The sequence below is a fragment of the Eutrigla gurnardus genome (assembly GCF_963514095.1).
Source record: "Eutrigla gurnardus genome assembly, chromosome: 15".
Lineage (NCBI taxonomy): Eukaryota > Metazoa > Chordata > Actinopteri > Perciformes > Triglidae > Eutrigla > Eutrigla gurnardus.
This window is the reverse complement of record NC_139938.1, coordinates 14,373,628-14,388,852: the sequence shown is the minus strand read 5'-3', so window position 1 is coordinate 14,388,852 and position 15,225 is coordinate 14,373,628. Positions and strand designations below refer to the sequence as shown.

The 15,225-nt window shown below is 43.0% G+C and overlaps 1 protein-coding gene across 1 annotated transcript in view; it reads right to left on the bottom strand.

The window, feature by feature from the left end:
• fat3b (FAT atypical cadherin 3b) overlaps nucleotides 1–15,225 on the bottom strand; it is a 55,517-nt gene that overhangs the window by 7,292 nt on the left and 33,000 nt on the right. The window contains exons 31-47 of the mRNA XM_084028595.1: nucleotides 13,787–13,940; nucleotides 13,465–13,698; nucleotides 13,113–13,291; nucleotides 11,314–11,527; nucleotides 11,014–11,228; nucleotides 10,779–10,916; nucleotides 10,419–10,562; nucleotides 10,143–10,340; nucleotides 9,461–9,738; nucleotides 8,781–9,343; nucleotides 8,445–8,576; nucleotides 8,203–8,360; nucleotides 7,534–8,065; nucleotides 6,673–6,826; nucleotides 5,140–5,296; nucleotides 3,808–4,224; nucleotides 2,794–3,049 (exon numbers count right to left, since the gene is read on the bottom strand). Of these exons, the coding sequence (XP_083884721.1) occupies nucleotides 2,794–3,049; nucleotides 3,808–4,224; nucleotides 5,140–5,296; nucleotides 6,673–6,826; nucleotides 7,534–8,065; nucleotides 8,203–8,360; nucleotides 8,445–8,576; nucleotides 8,781–9,343; nucleotides 9,461–9,738; nucleotides 10,143–10,340; nucleotides 10,419–10,562; nucleotides 10,779–10,916; nucleotides 11,014–11,228; nucleotides 11,314–11,527; nucleotides 13,113–13,291; nucleotides 13,465–13,698; nucleotides 13,787–13,940 (4,123 nt within the window). The remainder of the gene's footprint in view (nucleotides 1–2,793; nucleotides 3,050–3,807; nucleotides 4,225–5,139; nucleotides 5,297–6,672; nucleotides 6,827–7,533; nucleotides 8,066–8,202; nucleotides 8,361–8,444; nucleotides 8,577–8,780; nucleotides 9,344–9,460; nucleotides 9,739–10,142; nucleotides 10,341–10,418; nucleotides 10,563–10,778; nucleotides 10,917–11,013; nucleotides 11,229–11,313; nucleotides 11,528–13,112; nucleotides 13,292–13,464; nucleotides 13,699–13,786; nucleotides 13,941–15,225) is intronic.

Here is a 15,225-nt window from a genome sequence, read left to right as displayed (position 1 = left end):
CATTAGTGTTGGAATTGAGGGAAAGTGATACAGAAGACCAACGGAGTGGAAACCACTGGGCTTTAAAAACAAATCTATTTGGAATATAAAACTGCTTGGAAATGAGAGCTGACAGCTTTTCTGAAGTGATTAAAAGTAACTTTCGGTGCAAAAACTGAAAGTTTTTGCCCGAAAGTTCCACGATTCGACGAGGCGGGAATGACGAGGAGCAGGGGAGACAAGGGGATTGGATGGAGGGTACGAGCCAATGGGAGCCTTCCGGAGCAATGGCTCCCATTGGTCAATTTCTATGCAGGCCTACGGCTGATAGACTGAATGGATTTTTTTTTATTCCAATCACCATAGCTTTAAGAGGCTTTATGTTGGTAGGTGAAACAAATAGGAAAGAGCAGAAAGAGGTATTTCGCTGCTTCCTCTGCTGAAACTCTACACACTTAAAGGTACAGACCATGATTAATTAGTTATTTTCGATTATGTTCTTATATTAAGATAAATAGTGATGCATTGAGGCACATTTTATTAAATGGAAAAAAGAGACAAAAAGTCCAGTTCTTTAAACTAAGGTACTGAAAAAAATCGACCTCCTGTTATCAGTCATCACCGAATACTAAGATATCCCATTTAAAAAAGGATGTCCTGTGAAGATACGTGCGGGGCGATCTTGAACTGCCAGCTGGAGGTTTCGTGATTGGGTGCCTGCTTCTCATAACGCAGCATGTCTTTGTTGCTCCTGTCGGCAACATCTTCTTAAAAAAATAAAATAAATCCTTGTCTGTTTGGAAATCGTGCTCTATGGACAGTCGGATAGCGAGCAGTCAGGTCTTGGCCCGTCTTATAACCACAACTCTGCCCATGAGGGCCAGAATGTCTGGACATCAACTTTAGCTTTCTGAGGCCAAGCTCGGCGGTCACGGTCCGGCGCGTGTGGTACAAGTCAAGCGCTCCTGTGGGGATGTGAGCAGTAAAGCAGCACCATCAATCAAACCAAATAAGGAAGGCAGCGCCACGACTACTGCTTTAATGCAGGTGAGGGGACACAATATAATGACGATTTTCTTTGAAGTTTCTTTCTTTCCGTTTTTCGAAACATTTCCTCGCAGACACTCATTCATTATTGCACCAGTGTCTCCCCCCGCTATATGCCAACGTTGGCAGCCTGAGGTTACGGACCCGACCCCTGCTCTAATCCTCCCCGCTAGACTCAGCCAAACCATGTTCTCAAACTTTTCAAATCCCCTTCTGACATCGGGCTCACCTTTCTTCCATTACATTTTTCAAAATTGCCAGACCAGTTTACATTATGTTTAATTGGCAGTATTTATAATATGAATATAAAGCCAATTATAACAAACTCTGTCCAGCAACCAAAACAGCTTCACAAATCGCTTGTAATTTGTCCAGTAATTTGTAAAGTCTTCACAAAGGCCGTTTCCTCGATCTGCAATATTATAAGAACTGTTGTCATCGTGTTTCTGTGAGGCCAATCATGAATCTTTGTTTGTTTGTTTTTTTAAACTTAATTTCATAGTCAAATAAGATCAATATGATTATTTCGACACATACTTCAGAGTACAATTACCAAAAACTGAGCAATACCTGACCAGAAGTATTTTCCAGTTATTTCATTATTCATCACATGTTATTTATTCATGAGCAGCAGGTAGTGAACGACCAATATGTTTCCTCAGGTATTGACCTGTGCCCATCTATTGAAATATTAATTATTATTATTATTATACTTCTTTGTCATTGCTATGCTTATAAATATAAAATAAACAACCAAACTGTTTCCCATTGATTGCATGAACTGTTTCCGATTGATTACATAAACTGGAGTCATTAGCCTGATAATGAAAATATTAGTTTGCTCTATCACATTTTAATTACCAGACTGTGATGTAACTGTGACCCCGAGGGGCGCATGCTTTTCCCCTTCAATGTGCATACACTCAACGGGGGAGCAGAAAAAAATAAAATAACCTATTTCCCATTCCCACAGGAAGAAATCAATAATTAACAGGCAGGAAGTTTCCGCCTCGGGCTGTATTATTCAAACAACAGGTTGGACAGAGAATCGAAAATGTGTGATGTCTACCTTCGCCAAGCGATGCGATGGTTTACTTCACTGGAGAACAAACTGTCGTCTGTGCCCTTGCTGTTGACAGCGTTGGCAGCGAACTATCAGGCTGAAATTATCTGACATCTACTTCTGTGTACCACCTTGAGTTTGTCGTCCTCTCCGATGACAATGGTATACTTACATGAAAGACAACAGTCGAAAGAACTTGGCAGAAAAGTTTCTTTGACTGGCGGCGTTCCAACTACTTTGATTTTTGGCTCAACTTTTTTTTTTTGAGCAGAAGTAGGACAAGAACATAGGACATCAGTTCTGGCTGATTACCCTGACCATTCAAACAGAAGTGCACAGGAGATGTAAGGGAGTTATCCTGATACAAGAAGACACGACTGCCAATTTTCAGCCGCAGCATAACGGAAAAGTAATATTAGCACTTACGGCTCCCAGGGAGTAAATAGGAAAAAAACTAAAATGAAACTATGGCAAAATAAGGAAAATATTGCTTCTCAACCACTCTTGCTTACTCTGGGCTATTTCCTTTTGATGTGTGTGTGATCAAAAAGCATAGATCACTGTGAAATAAGCTCTCTCAGAGGAGATGATGGTATGGATGTTACACAATGAGCTCATGGTCTGTGTACTTTGCGATCAGAGGTCCAAAACTGGGGGTGCATGTGTGTGTGTGTGTGTGTGTGTGCACGTGGTCGCAGTCTTACCCTGTGGACTGTTATCTCTCTGCGTTCTCTCCAACTCAAAAGCTCTCTGGCCCCATTCCTCCTCTCTCTCATCTCTCACTCTCTCCAGCCCTTCCTCCCTCATTTCCTCCCCCTCCCACGACACTTTGTGGGCCGGGCTGTGCTCTGAGCGGCAGGCCGCTGCGGGAGGGAGGTTGGGGGCGACGCTGCAGACGGCGATGCCCCTCCTGTTGGCCACACTTCGGACGGTAGACATGTCTGAGAGGAAGCTGCTCATCTGGAGAGTATGATAAAAACATGTTGTAATGTTAACTAACACAGTGCAGGCTCAGTCCTACGTACATCGCTCTGTTCCCAGAAATTTGCTCCAGTACATAAATAGTCCCTCACAAATGCACTATTTATTCCTGTTTGAGTAATGTTTGCTAAAAACTACAGTGCCCATCTGTTTTAAGAAATTATTTAGCCTGTTTTATGAAAGTTGTAAGACATTTTTAAAGATTTAGTTCCTCCGTTGGAATGGATTAGTTCTTAAGATAGGGCTGGGACCCGATGACAGAGCCAGGAAGGCAGAGACTAATGTTTGTTGGTTTTGGTCTTTTTATGGGACTCGTTGAAAATAAAAAAATACAGAATATCAAGAGTTTTTATTCTCAAAAACATCTTATTTGTTGAAGAATGAGACAGAAGCTGTGAATAATGCCTTCATGGTTCCTCGTCTACCTGACCAGACATTTTTAAAAATCCTTGGCAGGTGATTGGATGAACCATCTGTCAATCAGATGCTTGCCGAAGAGTGAATACGTTTTTATTCCATCGGGAAAAGCCTTCAGTGTCGTTTTTTCCTCTTGTTTCAATGAAGAAATATTCCCCATTTCTGATTTAACTGATGCTCTTGCAGCATCCGCTAACCTCTTCAGGAGTCAACATTTTTGTTTAGAACAAAGAACAAAGTCTCCCGAGTCCTGTACCGTCATATTACAATACATAAGACGAGGCAATCAAGTCTAATAATTAACGCACTCGTCTTCATACCTGACTGCCCTCACTGGAAGTGGTCTTGTCACCATCTCCGCTCCTCATGGCCTGACTGCTGAGTCCTCCAGGTAAAGGGGAGTAGGTAGTTGGACGCACCATGACCTGAGGAGGGCCCCCAGTGCTGCCTCCCACCTCGCCATAGGTGCTCGTTGCCCCCGGCGATCCCGACACGCGCACAGCTTTGAACTCGATCCCCTCCGCCCCCATGCCAGTCTTGTGCAGCATGTAGCTGGTTTCTGTGGAAATAGCTGACACACCCATCACAGCCTGAGTCCCCGGTCCCGGGTCTGAGTCTTTCCGAAATTTGATTTTCTTCCTGAAGGCGATGAAGAGTATGAGGAGGAGAATGATGACAAAGATGAGGACCCCGATGCCAATTATCTCTCCAGGTCCGACGTACGACAGGGGCTCGGCCTGGGTGATGCAAAGAGAAATATGATAAAAAACATGGATGGAACTGTGACCTATCACTGTCTGGTGAAATCAAAGCAACCACAATTTATAGGAATTTCATGTTTAGAATGAATTTAGAACCCCACATATTTCCAGCTTGCTAAGAAAACCTGTTGCCATGCCAAAACATTTCCTAAAGATGTAAGTTATCTCCAACCCTCAGTCTGTGAAGTTGGTGCCAATTCTTTTAAAATTATCCAGGCAGCCATATGACAACTGTAATTGCACCCCCATATATTCTTAGGGAAGGAGACTAATGTACATGAACACATCACACACAAAAACACCACCAGCGTTACAAAAGTTTTATAAAACCCCAAACTTTTCTGAATTTTTTTTTTTTTTTTTTGGTGACATTAAGATTTTGTATTTTGCGATAGTGGATATAATTAAGTTTAGTTTAGTTTTTTTTATCTACACACTACTTCAAAGTACAAGCGTCACATTTTCACAGAATTGTGTTTTTAATAGGATACGTGATGAGTAAGCTCCAGGAAAGAAAAGGCTTTATTTCCAGCAGTGGGCCCTTTTTTAAATAAAAAACAAAACACACAAAAAAACTCCAAAGCGAACGTATCAATTGGTTTTTAAAGCAGTTTAATAGGTTTTGTCGACTGTGGTTACGTCTCTGCTAATTACGCTCTTTGACAGAATAATGAAAGCACCTCTATGTCTAACACTAATTGGGCTAACAGTCTCATTATGAAGGTATAAAGTCAAGAATGTGACAACTTCAAATGGAAACTGTGATTTCCCCATTACCACTCATTCATCCATCCACCGCTGCACACTCAAATCCTCAACCTGCTTCACAGTCTAATAAGAAGCAACCTGAATGTGCTGCACTTTTTAGATCATAGAGTATCCATACTATACCTGTGTGTCATCTTCCGGATCAACAGGTGTCTGACCATCGCAAAGCTGACCCTCGTAACCCTCTGAACAGTTACAGTAGAACGACCCGAACGTGTTCACACACTCCCCCGTGTCTCCGCACTCGTCCTGGTCGCACTCATTGACATCCTCGTCACATCTGGACAGGCAGATAGACACATGAATAACTATGCATGGGGGGTGGCTAAGATGTGGTGTACTAAAGTGAAAGACAAGAATCAAAGATGAAAGCATGACAGCGAATAAATACTTTGGCGAGCAACTGTTTAGCGGGCGTCCTCTTTTGCTAAATCAAGGGGATTTTCTTCACAGATTCCCTATTATCCTCATATATATGGTGGTGCCCACCCGCTACACACACACACACACACACACACACTCATACTCTTGGATAAAAGGCGTGAATTACAACCCAACGTCACAGATGTAATTTCAGTCCACACGCATAGATGCTCATCTTGTCATTTCAAACACGGCATCCTGCTGTGACGGAGATAGAAAAACACTGATTTTTCTTTTCAATTACGTTTTCTTGATGAGATTTTCAAAACGCTGTAAAGAGAGCACGCAAGAAGAAAAAGCATTGCTGAGTATTGCGGCAAACATCCTTGTACAACTATCCAAACTTGCTTCAAATGATACAAATTAAGGGAGTCATTAAGCATAATAGTTTGCTTAATGAGGTCTGGTTATCCACACATGAATACTGGATACTAAATCTATAACGTACAATACAATTCACCTTTTTTAAGGGTGTTTTCCAATTGAATACACTTTATTTTATTGTTATTCAAATGCAGATATTTCAGTTTGCAATTATTCATTATCAATCTCCCGGGAAAAAAACCCTATTTTGTAGCCAATTACACTCAGCAGATGTTTGCTTGTGGCACAAATGTGAATTTGCTTGGTTGTTTCAATCTGTGTTTATCATTAACTGATAATAATTTGAACAATCTGCTGCCTGAAGGAAACATCTGCATTTGTTTTAATCGTATTAATCAAGTAAATTTAATTTAATTCAACTTCATCAAAAACATTTACATCTTTGTCAAAATCATAATATGCCAGAATCATTTTCTCCATTAAGGGAAAACTGCTCTCTGGTGGTGGATCTGCTGAATAACCACGTGAGCGGGAGGTTATTTCAAAGGCAATTACTGCGCTGTAATTAAGAAGGCAGCTAGAGAATGATTAAAGGCTTTTCAACCAAAATTATACTGAATTAAATTAGAAACACTCATTTATCTCACACAATAACAACTCAAACAACACAGGGTGTGCTGGGGTGTTAATGTGCACTAATGCGTGTGTGTGTTTACTGAATAGCACGCATTATTTCGTGTTTTAAATGTATAGGAGAGGAGAGATACAGCTGTTTTTGTGTCCTAATCAACACTAACCTTGCTTTCATTGAGCACACACTGTGTAAACAGGGCATAACATTCATCAACAGTGTTTTTATAAATCAGTAATTGAAGTGTGTGAGTGTGATTGCAGACTATTTGATCTTACATAAGTCCTCCGAGTCCTCTAGGACAGCCACAGAGGAATGCACTGCCTACAGGCTTACAGTCTCCCCCATTCTGGCATGGGTTTGGCATACAGGATGTCAATTCAATTTCACAGCGCCCCCCAGTGAAGCCGGCGCTGCAACTGCACATGAAGCCTGTTGGAGAGAGATTCAAAATGTGTCAAATAATATATATATATATATAATCAGAAATATGAACACAGACAAAAACATTGTTTTTTTCATGAACTGGTGAATTTTGAGAGCTATGTTTTGTTTTCATAACAAAACACACAAATCACACATTAATGTGTTTTTTAACTACATGTTGTCTATTTGAGAATTCGAGAAAAGTTATCATTACGTAATGCCTCATTTAAACAAATATTGTAAAAATGAGTCTCATAATGATATCTTTTCATTGTTTTTAACTTATTCACCTGCAGTGTCTTGCAATATAATGCAATTTTACAATACGCATCTTTTAAAGTTTTTTTTTTGTGTCTTTTCTGGAAATATATGCAAATTTGCCCATATTTGATAAGATACTGCCTCATTTGCATATTCTAAAAGGTTAAAAGTTTTCAGAAACATTTTAATACAAAAAAAAAAAAGTCTCAATGTAAGAAATCAAGTGGAAAAGTTTCAGGCGATATTATAAGTATTTTGCCCTTCACCTGGAGTGTCTTCCCTCCTTTAATTTTTATGAGTAACTGACTTTTTAAATTTTTAAATACAATACAAGCTGATGATGAATACTGGAAAAACATGCCATCAAAAGAAAGTGAGGCAGAAATGCTGAAACTGACACTGTTTCGTAGACAACAAGACAACTAACACCCACACTCATCCTCTACACAGACCTCCAGAGGGCAGGCTGCTGCAGATGGCTCCGTTGAGGCACGGCTGGCTGACGCACGGATCTGGATAAAGCACGCAGCCCAACTTCACCTCGCTCAGCCCGGCTATCTCAGCGTAGCGGCTCCTCTTGTTCTGGAGTGGCAGCTCATTACCGTTCAGCATCAGCGAGCCCAGGCATCCCTGGAAGCCATCCTGGGCTCTTGGCGGGGCCCTTCCACCGCGGTCCCCGAGTTCTGGCCCTCCCTGGCTTCTACCTGGCCCCGAGCTTGGCCTCTCGCCCTGCCCTGTCGTTGGCCTCACTTGGGCCCCAAAGAAAAAGGATGAATCAAGGGCCAGGGGCCAAAGGTGAACAGAGGCTCGGGCTGCTCGCCGCCGCTCCACATAGCTGTCGTCCAAAGACAGCAGGGTGTAGTTCCTAGTCAGCTCCAGGACAACGGCGTGCCAGAGGCCGTCGTTTATTGGTCTGCCAGAGATACCCATAATGCCAAGGGTGTTGTCGCAGTCCAACTGGAACCAGAGTCGACCCCCTTCGATCTGTGGAAGGAGAAGGAGCATAGTTTTTTTTTTTTTTTACAAAATCATGCAGCCACTGAAATACAACACAACCTTTGCTGAGCACATCTGGCCCTCCGAAACAATAAAGTGTCGCATTAGGATAATAAAGTGTTCACCTTGAGCATGGTGCAGGGGTTAACGCGCGTGAACATAATGACTCCTCTCCTCTGAAGCGTCCTTATCCTCAGGCCGAGCCTCATCTCCCCACTCAGGCCGCTCTCTGTCACTCTGTACTTGATGTAACTGTTTCCAGAGAAACTCAGAGAGGTTTGGCCTAAACATTCACAAAACAGAAATAAATGTGACTGCAATGTGGCAATCTGCACATTCAAATATACATGGAAGGACCAAATCATACCTGCGCACTCGTCTAGTCTCTCAGGCTGACACTGGCAGACAGATGGCGCTGTAGGACCAGTACGGACACACTGCATGTCTGCTGGACAGGACTGACCTTCACAAAGCTCCACAGGAGTGGGGCATGCTCCTCCTGTTTGGAGCAGAAATATTGGATATTACCTTGCAGGATATATATATATAAATATTCCTTCAGGATGTCAAAATCTTCTTTGATATGACAGAAATCCTGTATGCATCTTTGTATGCACAACATCTGTCTCAGTGAGTGACAGATATACAGGACTCGATCAATAAGAGATGAGATTGCATGGACACACGTGAGTGCAGTGCTTACCAGGGCAGGTGCAGGTCTCTTTAGGGCTGAACCTCGGTGACACCAAGCTGACCCTCTCTGTGCTGTAAGTGATCGGCGATTCATGCTCAATCACCAGTCTCTGTTCACAAACCCGATCCCCGCACTCCAGCTCCCCAGAACAAGCGCTGCTCACCGCCACCGCCCCAGCAAAGACCCCCCGAATCTGGCCCCGCGCCGCCGCTTCCTCCAGCTTCGCGGACAACTCCTGCTGGGAGTAGATCCCGCCCATGCGTCTGCTGCCCGACGTCTCTGGCGTCTCCATGGCCAGGTGTAAGTCCACGTCGGACGTCCCCGTCACCGGCTGCACGCCGAGTATGTGGAGTGGGTCCTGTTGCCCCGGTGACCACTTCCAGCCGGCAAGTCCCCGCAACATTAGTTTGATCTGGCTCAGATAGCGACCAAGCAAGTCCTCTGGGGAGAGGGAACTGAACCGTAAGGTCAGGGCGTTACGCAGCAGCTCATCTGTCACCTGTTCGACCTGGACCGAGACATCAGCTATCACAGCGAAACGTCCGTCACTCACCGTGGCATTCATCTGGTATCTGAAAGAGGAAAAGGAAACGTGTTGTTCTGACAAAAAAAAATATAAATCAACCACTATTTAGCCTGTGTGTGTGTGTGTGTTGTGTGTGTGTGTGTGTGTGTGTGTGTGTGTGTACCTGCCAGGTTCCAGGCCCGGCAGAGCCACAACGCTGCCATCCTGTCTGTTTATCCTAAACATGCTCTTGGGCAGAGGCTTCTGGGTAAATGACAGCACGTCGTTGGGGTCGCGGTCAGTTGCATAGATCTGCCCAATCGGGCCTCCCTGGAAAGTATCGGTGACCATGACGATGAAGATTTCCAGGGGGGAGACGGCGGGTTTGTACTGACTGTTCCCGATGACTCTCATGAATATCCAGGAGGAGGAGGTGAGACTCGGTTTACCAGAATCCTTTGCCTAAGAAACCAAAACACTGTTCCAGTCAGATATTCAATAATTCACATCAAAAGAAACTGATGAAATATTGTAAACTAAATGTGCTGGTTGTATTTGAGGATAACTTATTCCTGGGGACGATGTGGAAAGATGGTTATGAGAATATCTTTTACACTTAGACAAAATGTGGTAGCCATGTAGCGAGAACATAAAAAATACATCGTCAATATTAAAGCACAGATCCCCCCCTTCAATGTCACCATATAAGTGGCATTAATAGCTTCTCCATTACGGAAATTAGTTCCACTTTAAAACCCAAGACCTTCATAGCCTGACTGATGAGAGACTGTGAGAGTACTGGGCAGCTTCTAATTCTGACCATGCAGACACTGTGCATTCATAGTAGTTAAATACAAAAAAAACACCTGGATTTCAAGAGTGAACTCTCTGGGGGCCTCAGGGCCAAACACACGGTTGGACCTCAAAGTCCCCGTCTGGTCCAAGGTGAAGAAATTCCTCTCGTTCCCCGACACGATGCGACACTCAAAGGGAGGGCCGTTTCTAGGGGAGTCTTTATCGCTGATTGACAGCGTCAGCAGGGTGGTGCCGGCAGCCTGGTTTAACTGGAAGCATGGAGAGAGAGAGAGGAGTGGGATGAACCCTGCACATAAACACGTGCGTATGAGCGTAAAGACTGTTACCTGAATGGCGGCGGTGGAGTTGGGAGGGGTGAAGGCGGGGGGGTTGTCGTTCACGTCGGATACGTCGACGTTGAGGGCGACGGTGGAGGACATGGCGGGGGAGCCGCTGTCGAACGCCTGCACCGACAAAGAGTATCTGGAGACCTAGATGCAGCCGGAGCGGGGGGGGGGGGGGGGGGGGGGGCAGAGCCGAACACACATTCGTATGCATCAGGCAATATGACACGCACTGTTATTCTTGCATAATACGAGACTTCATCGGGTGTTGTCCTTGAGCGGACTTGGTATTTTCTGTGCTCATGAACCAGAAAATGACTATTGATTGCTTATGAGATCTTGTACTTAAAGATGCATCCTTACGAGTTCTCTGTCGAGCCGCTTATTGACTTTGAGCAGTCCGGTCACGGGGTCGATCCAGAAGTGGTTGCTACGGTCACCTTTCAAGATGGAGTAGGTGATTCGCCCATTCACCTGGCTGTCCAAGTCTTCCGCCAATACCTAGAATACACACACACACACACACACACACACACGCACACACGGTGTAAAACAAGAGCTAAAGAAAAGAAAATACTTCCTGATTCGATGATTTTACCCTTGTGATTGTCTGGCCAACGGACGCATCCTCGCTGACCAGAACATTGTAGATGTCCTGGTTGAAGGCTGGCGCGTTGTCGTTGACATCCATGAGTTCAATGGTTACCATGGTAGCCGTGTTTAGAGGAGGATTCCCGCTGTCCCAGGCTTCAACGGTGAGGTAGTAGTCCTTACACACCTCAAAGTCCAAATCATCAGCCACAGAAATGGAGCCTAAAACACGCACGTATAATGCATAACATTCAGTTGAAGGCGTTTTTTCTGCTGTGAACGAGCACATTCAACGACCTCTGCTCACCCAGGTTTCGGTCCATGGTGAACTTTCTTAACTCGTTGCCCGACCGGATGTTGTAGGTGATCTCGGCGTTCGGACCGATGTCGACGCTCGTCGCCAACACTCGCAGCACCTCGGTTCCCACGGCTACGTCCTCAGGGACGGTAACGGCGTAGTCCCTCCTCTGGAAGACTGGAGCGTTGTCGTTCACGTCCAGCACCAAAATGGTCAAATCAACCTGAGAGAGAGACACCGATTGGTCTGTGCTGCTTCCAGCCCTCAGAGTTCAGTTTCAGAACCACAGACATTGAAATCAATGGGAGGAAAGATACTCAAAGCGACAAGATGGGGGGCTGAGACAAAAAAAAAGTCCACCAAAGCCCCAAAGAGAATTGATCGGCCGTAAGGTAAATGTTTGTAGCCTTACTGAGTGAGATAAAGGCTGTTTTTAGCTCGCTCCAGTAAACAGCTCACCTTCTCTGGGACATTTTTGTTTTTGCCTTTTTTGAAGGGAGGTTAAAAAACGTGAGGTTAAAGACACGAAGCTGTATTACCTTATTATTATGTCTATCAATACATTTAGAATGCTTCTAAATCATTTTATTTTGGGAGGATATATGGCAAACTACAAAATATCTCTATTCTGTGTGGGAAGAATTTGTGCCAAGTAAGTATTCAAAGAGGTCGTTAAATTTCTACATAAAATTGCTTTTATTTGTAAATGAGAATGTAAACTTTCTTCTTCTTCTTCTTATTTTATTAATCAAACATGTTGTTTGCACTGTTGATATATGTGATAGTTTTTGATGTGAGTCTGTATTGTTTTGATTGAGCAAAATTTTCTTGTTTAGTGTCATTTCAGTTTCTTTGTTGTCTTTTCATTTATGCGTGTATGTTGTCATCATTTTTACAGGCATTAGGTTAGAAATAGCTATAAGGTGCACGGTTAAATGGTTTTATATTAGTAAAGTTTAATAATTCAAGGTTAGAAATATAATATAGCTGCTATAAGGAAATGTGTATATGTAAATGTGCACAGATGGATATGAGGATTAGCATCGTTCTATCTCCATCAGTCTCTTCATCAGACCTTCATCAGATTTGTCCCACTAGTCTTTCCTGGCAAACACATGCAGCGTATGGTGGAGTCATGGAGGACACACAGCTGATCCCAGTTACAATCAATGCAAGTGGGATGCCACAGTATTACTGCTGTTCGATTAATGGGCCTAATACAAATACTGCTGCAACTCCTGGAATTACTACTCTTACCATCACTGCTATTACAGCTACTACTACTACTTGTATTAGCATATCAATGAGATGCATCTGTAACTGTCACCTTCCCCGTCGTTAGCGTCCCACCCACTCCACAACAGTGGGTGGCTGTTGTTATTGATTGACTTTTCTCACTCATGTGTATGGGAAAAAAGATAATGCAGAGATGGATAACTCCATGGCTGACTAATGCACCTATTATTGCATTTAATGTCAGTCATTAATTACAAAATCTAATTGTGTTTTTAGGAATAACTGGTGTACATTACTCAGCGGCTGTGATAATTAATCCTGCATATGATTTCATTACTCAGAAAACCATGATTGTTTCATCTAAAATATAAATGTTGTGAAAACTGTTGCAAATTTGAGTAATGTTCTAGAAAGTTTTTTCCCCAGCGAGCAATTCTTTCAGAGTCGGTGCCAGTTTTTTATTTTTTATTATTATTTTAGGATTGGGAATATCTTTTGTGATAATCCTCCCCACAGTCCCCCCACACACTCCCTACAACTGAGATTGAATGTGTGTCACTGGCACCACAAACCTGTGAGGATAGCGCCCCCTGCTGCCCAACTTGGTCAGTGGCCTGGACACGAACACGATAGGAGTCTCGGCTCTCTCTGTCCAGAGACTTCTCCAGAATGACCATCCCGGATACCGGGTCGATGGAAAATAATCCGTTGACTGAATTCACCAGAGAATAGACTACCGTACGGTTAAGACCTTGAGAGAACAGAAGACAAAGTCACTATTTGTATTCATGAAAAATGTTGTTTTTTTACTAGAGAGGAGGCATAATGTGTCCCTTTTCCTCATGGAAACATCTTTGTTTAGAATAAATAAATATGTTCTGATTATCTTCCACACATCCAGCCTATAATATCATCTTAGCTTACCTTCATCGGGGTCGCTGGCTTGCAGCCGGGTAAGCAAAGCCTTGGGGGCGGCGTTCTCATACACGCTAGCCCGGTAATGAGTAGAGGAGAAAGACGGGGCATTGTCATTCACATCCAACACTTTGAGAAAAATCTCCGAGCGGCAGAACAGCCCTCCTCCGTCAGTCGCCTGGGCAATGAGTTTGTAGGTGGGCGTCATTTCGCGGTCCATGAGCGTGGCCGTACGCAGCTCACCTTTGGACACAAATGGGGTATGAAAGTGTAGAAAGGACATTTTCCATCAAGCAAAAAACCCCTAAATTAAAGGAATAACTGAATGTACCTGTGTTTGCATCCATATAGAAATCTTCGACCCCGATGCCAAACAGTGAATATTGGATCTCAGCGCTGGAGCCTGAGTCGGCGTCTGTTGCACCCACTGTCAGGATGCCCTTGTTAGTGGGAATGTCCTCAGGAAAAGAGGCACTGTACACCGCCTGCAGCAACATACACAGATAGACAAGCACAAGGTGTAACTGTCTGAAAACAAAAAACAACAAAAGTTCTGTACAACACATTAAAAAAACAGAACAAAAAAAAACAAGAACTGCAGGGCACCGCATCCATTATCCCTGCTGGTAGCACAAGCACAGAGGGAAGTGACCTTTTCTGACCCTGCCTTCACATTTATCTTTGTGACCTTTCACCAAACACAGACCAACACCATGGGAAAACTGCTGCTGTAAACAACACCCTGCTTCAGATGTATCCTGTGAATGGTTTAATCATAGTTAGAGCTGAAATGATGATGAGTCAATTAAGTATTCTTGTTTTATTTATTTATTTTTTTATTTTTAATGCTTGTTTTAATAGGGTTTTTTTTAATGTAAAAATGTTTGAATTGCCCTGTTGTTGGAAGTTGCTATAGAAATAAAATTGCCTTGCCTTAACTGATTAGTCAATAGACTGTTACTGTAACTATGATTGATAATCATTCATACCGGAGAAAGTAAAAAAAAAAATGGATTAATTTATGATGAAAATAAATCACTAAGCTTAAGTTATCACTGCAACTGCTGATAATGCTGCTTGATATACTATACTTTATATGGCTAGAACTATTCAAACTACTATGGCTACTACCTATACTACTCCTATTACCAGTATAATATCTAATATTGGCAGTAGTGGCAGTACTACATGTACTTTTACTACCATTCCTGCTACAACGAGCACTGCTTCAAGCAGAAATGCTACTGCTTCTCTTGTTTCTACTAAAAAAGCTTAATAGTCCAATAAACATAGTAACGGTGTTAAAGTATAGCACAGTACAGTCTGTGAGTCTTTTGATACATCGGATGCTGCTGCTTGCCACAGTAACCTCTTTGTAGTTACGCAGGCCTAACTTGTCTATGAACAGAGAGCATATAAAAGGAGAACAGGGAGACCGGGACTGGTTCTCAAAGAGAACTAGTAAAAGTTTAGAGGGAGATGGAAATTTCTGTTTTTCAACTAAATATGTAAAACACTACTAAATGAAAAGCGATTCTCCCAGAAGAGTGCACAGGCCAATTAGCTTCCCTTTTTATGGTGATTTTCCAAGTCGCTGATCAGCTTTTGTCACAGCATAACTTATTTCAGGAAGAAGTCTTGAAGCTGAGGCAGTAATTAGCTTAACACTGAGCGGGAGTTTTATTTTTGTTTCGTTTTTTTTGGTTATCACTGATTCGTATCACTTGTACGCATCATTTGTGTGTCTCATCAGCTTCGACGGTGGTTAAT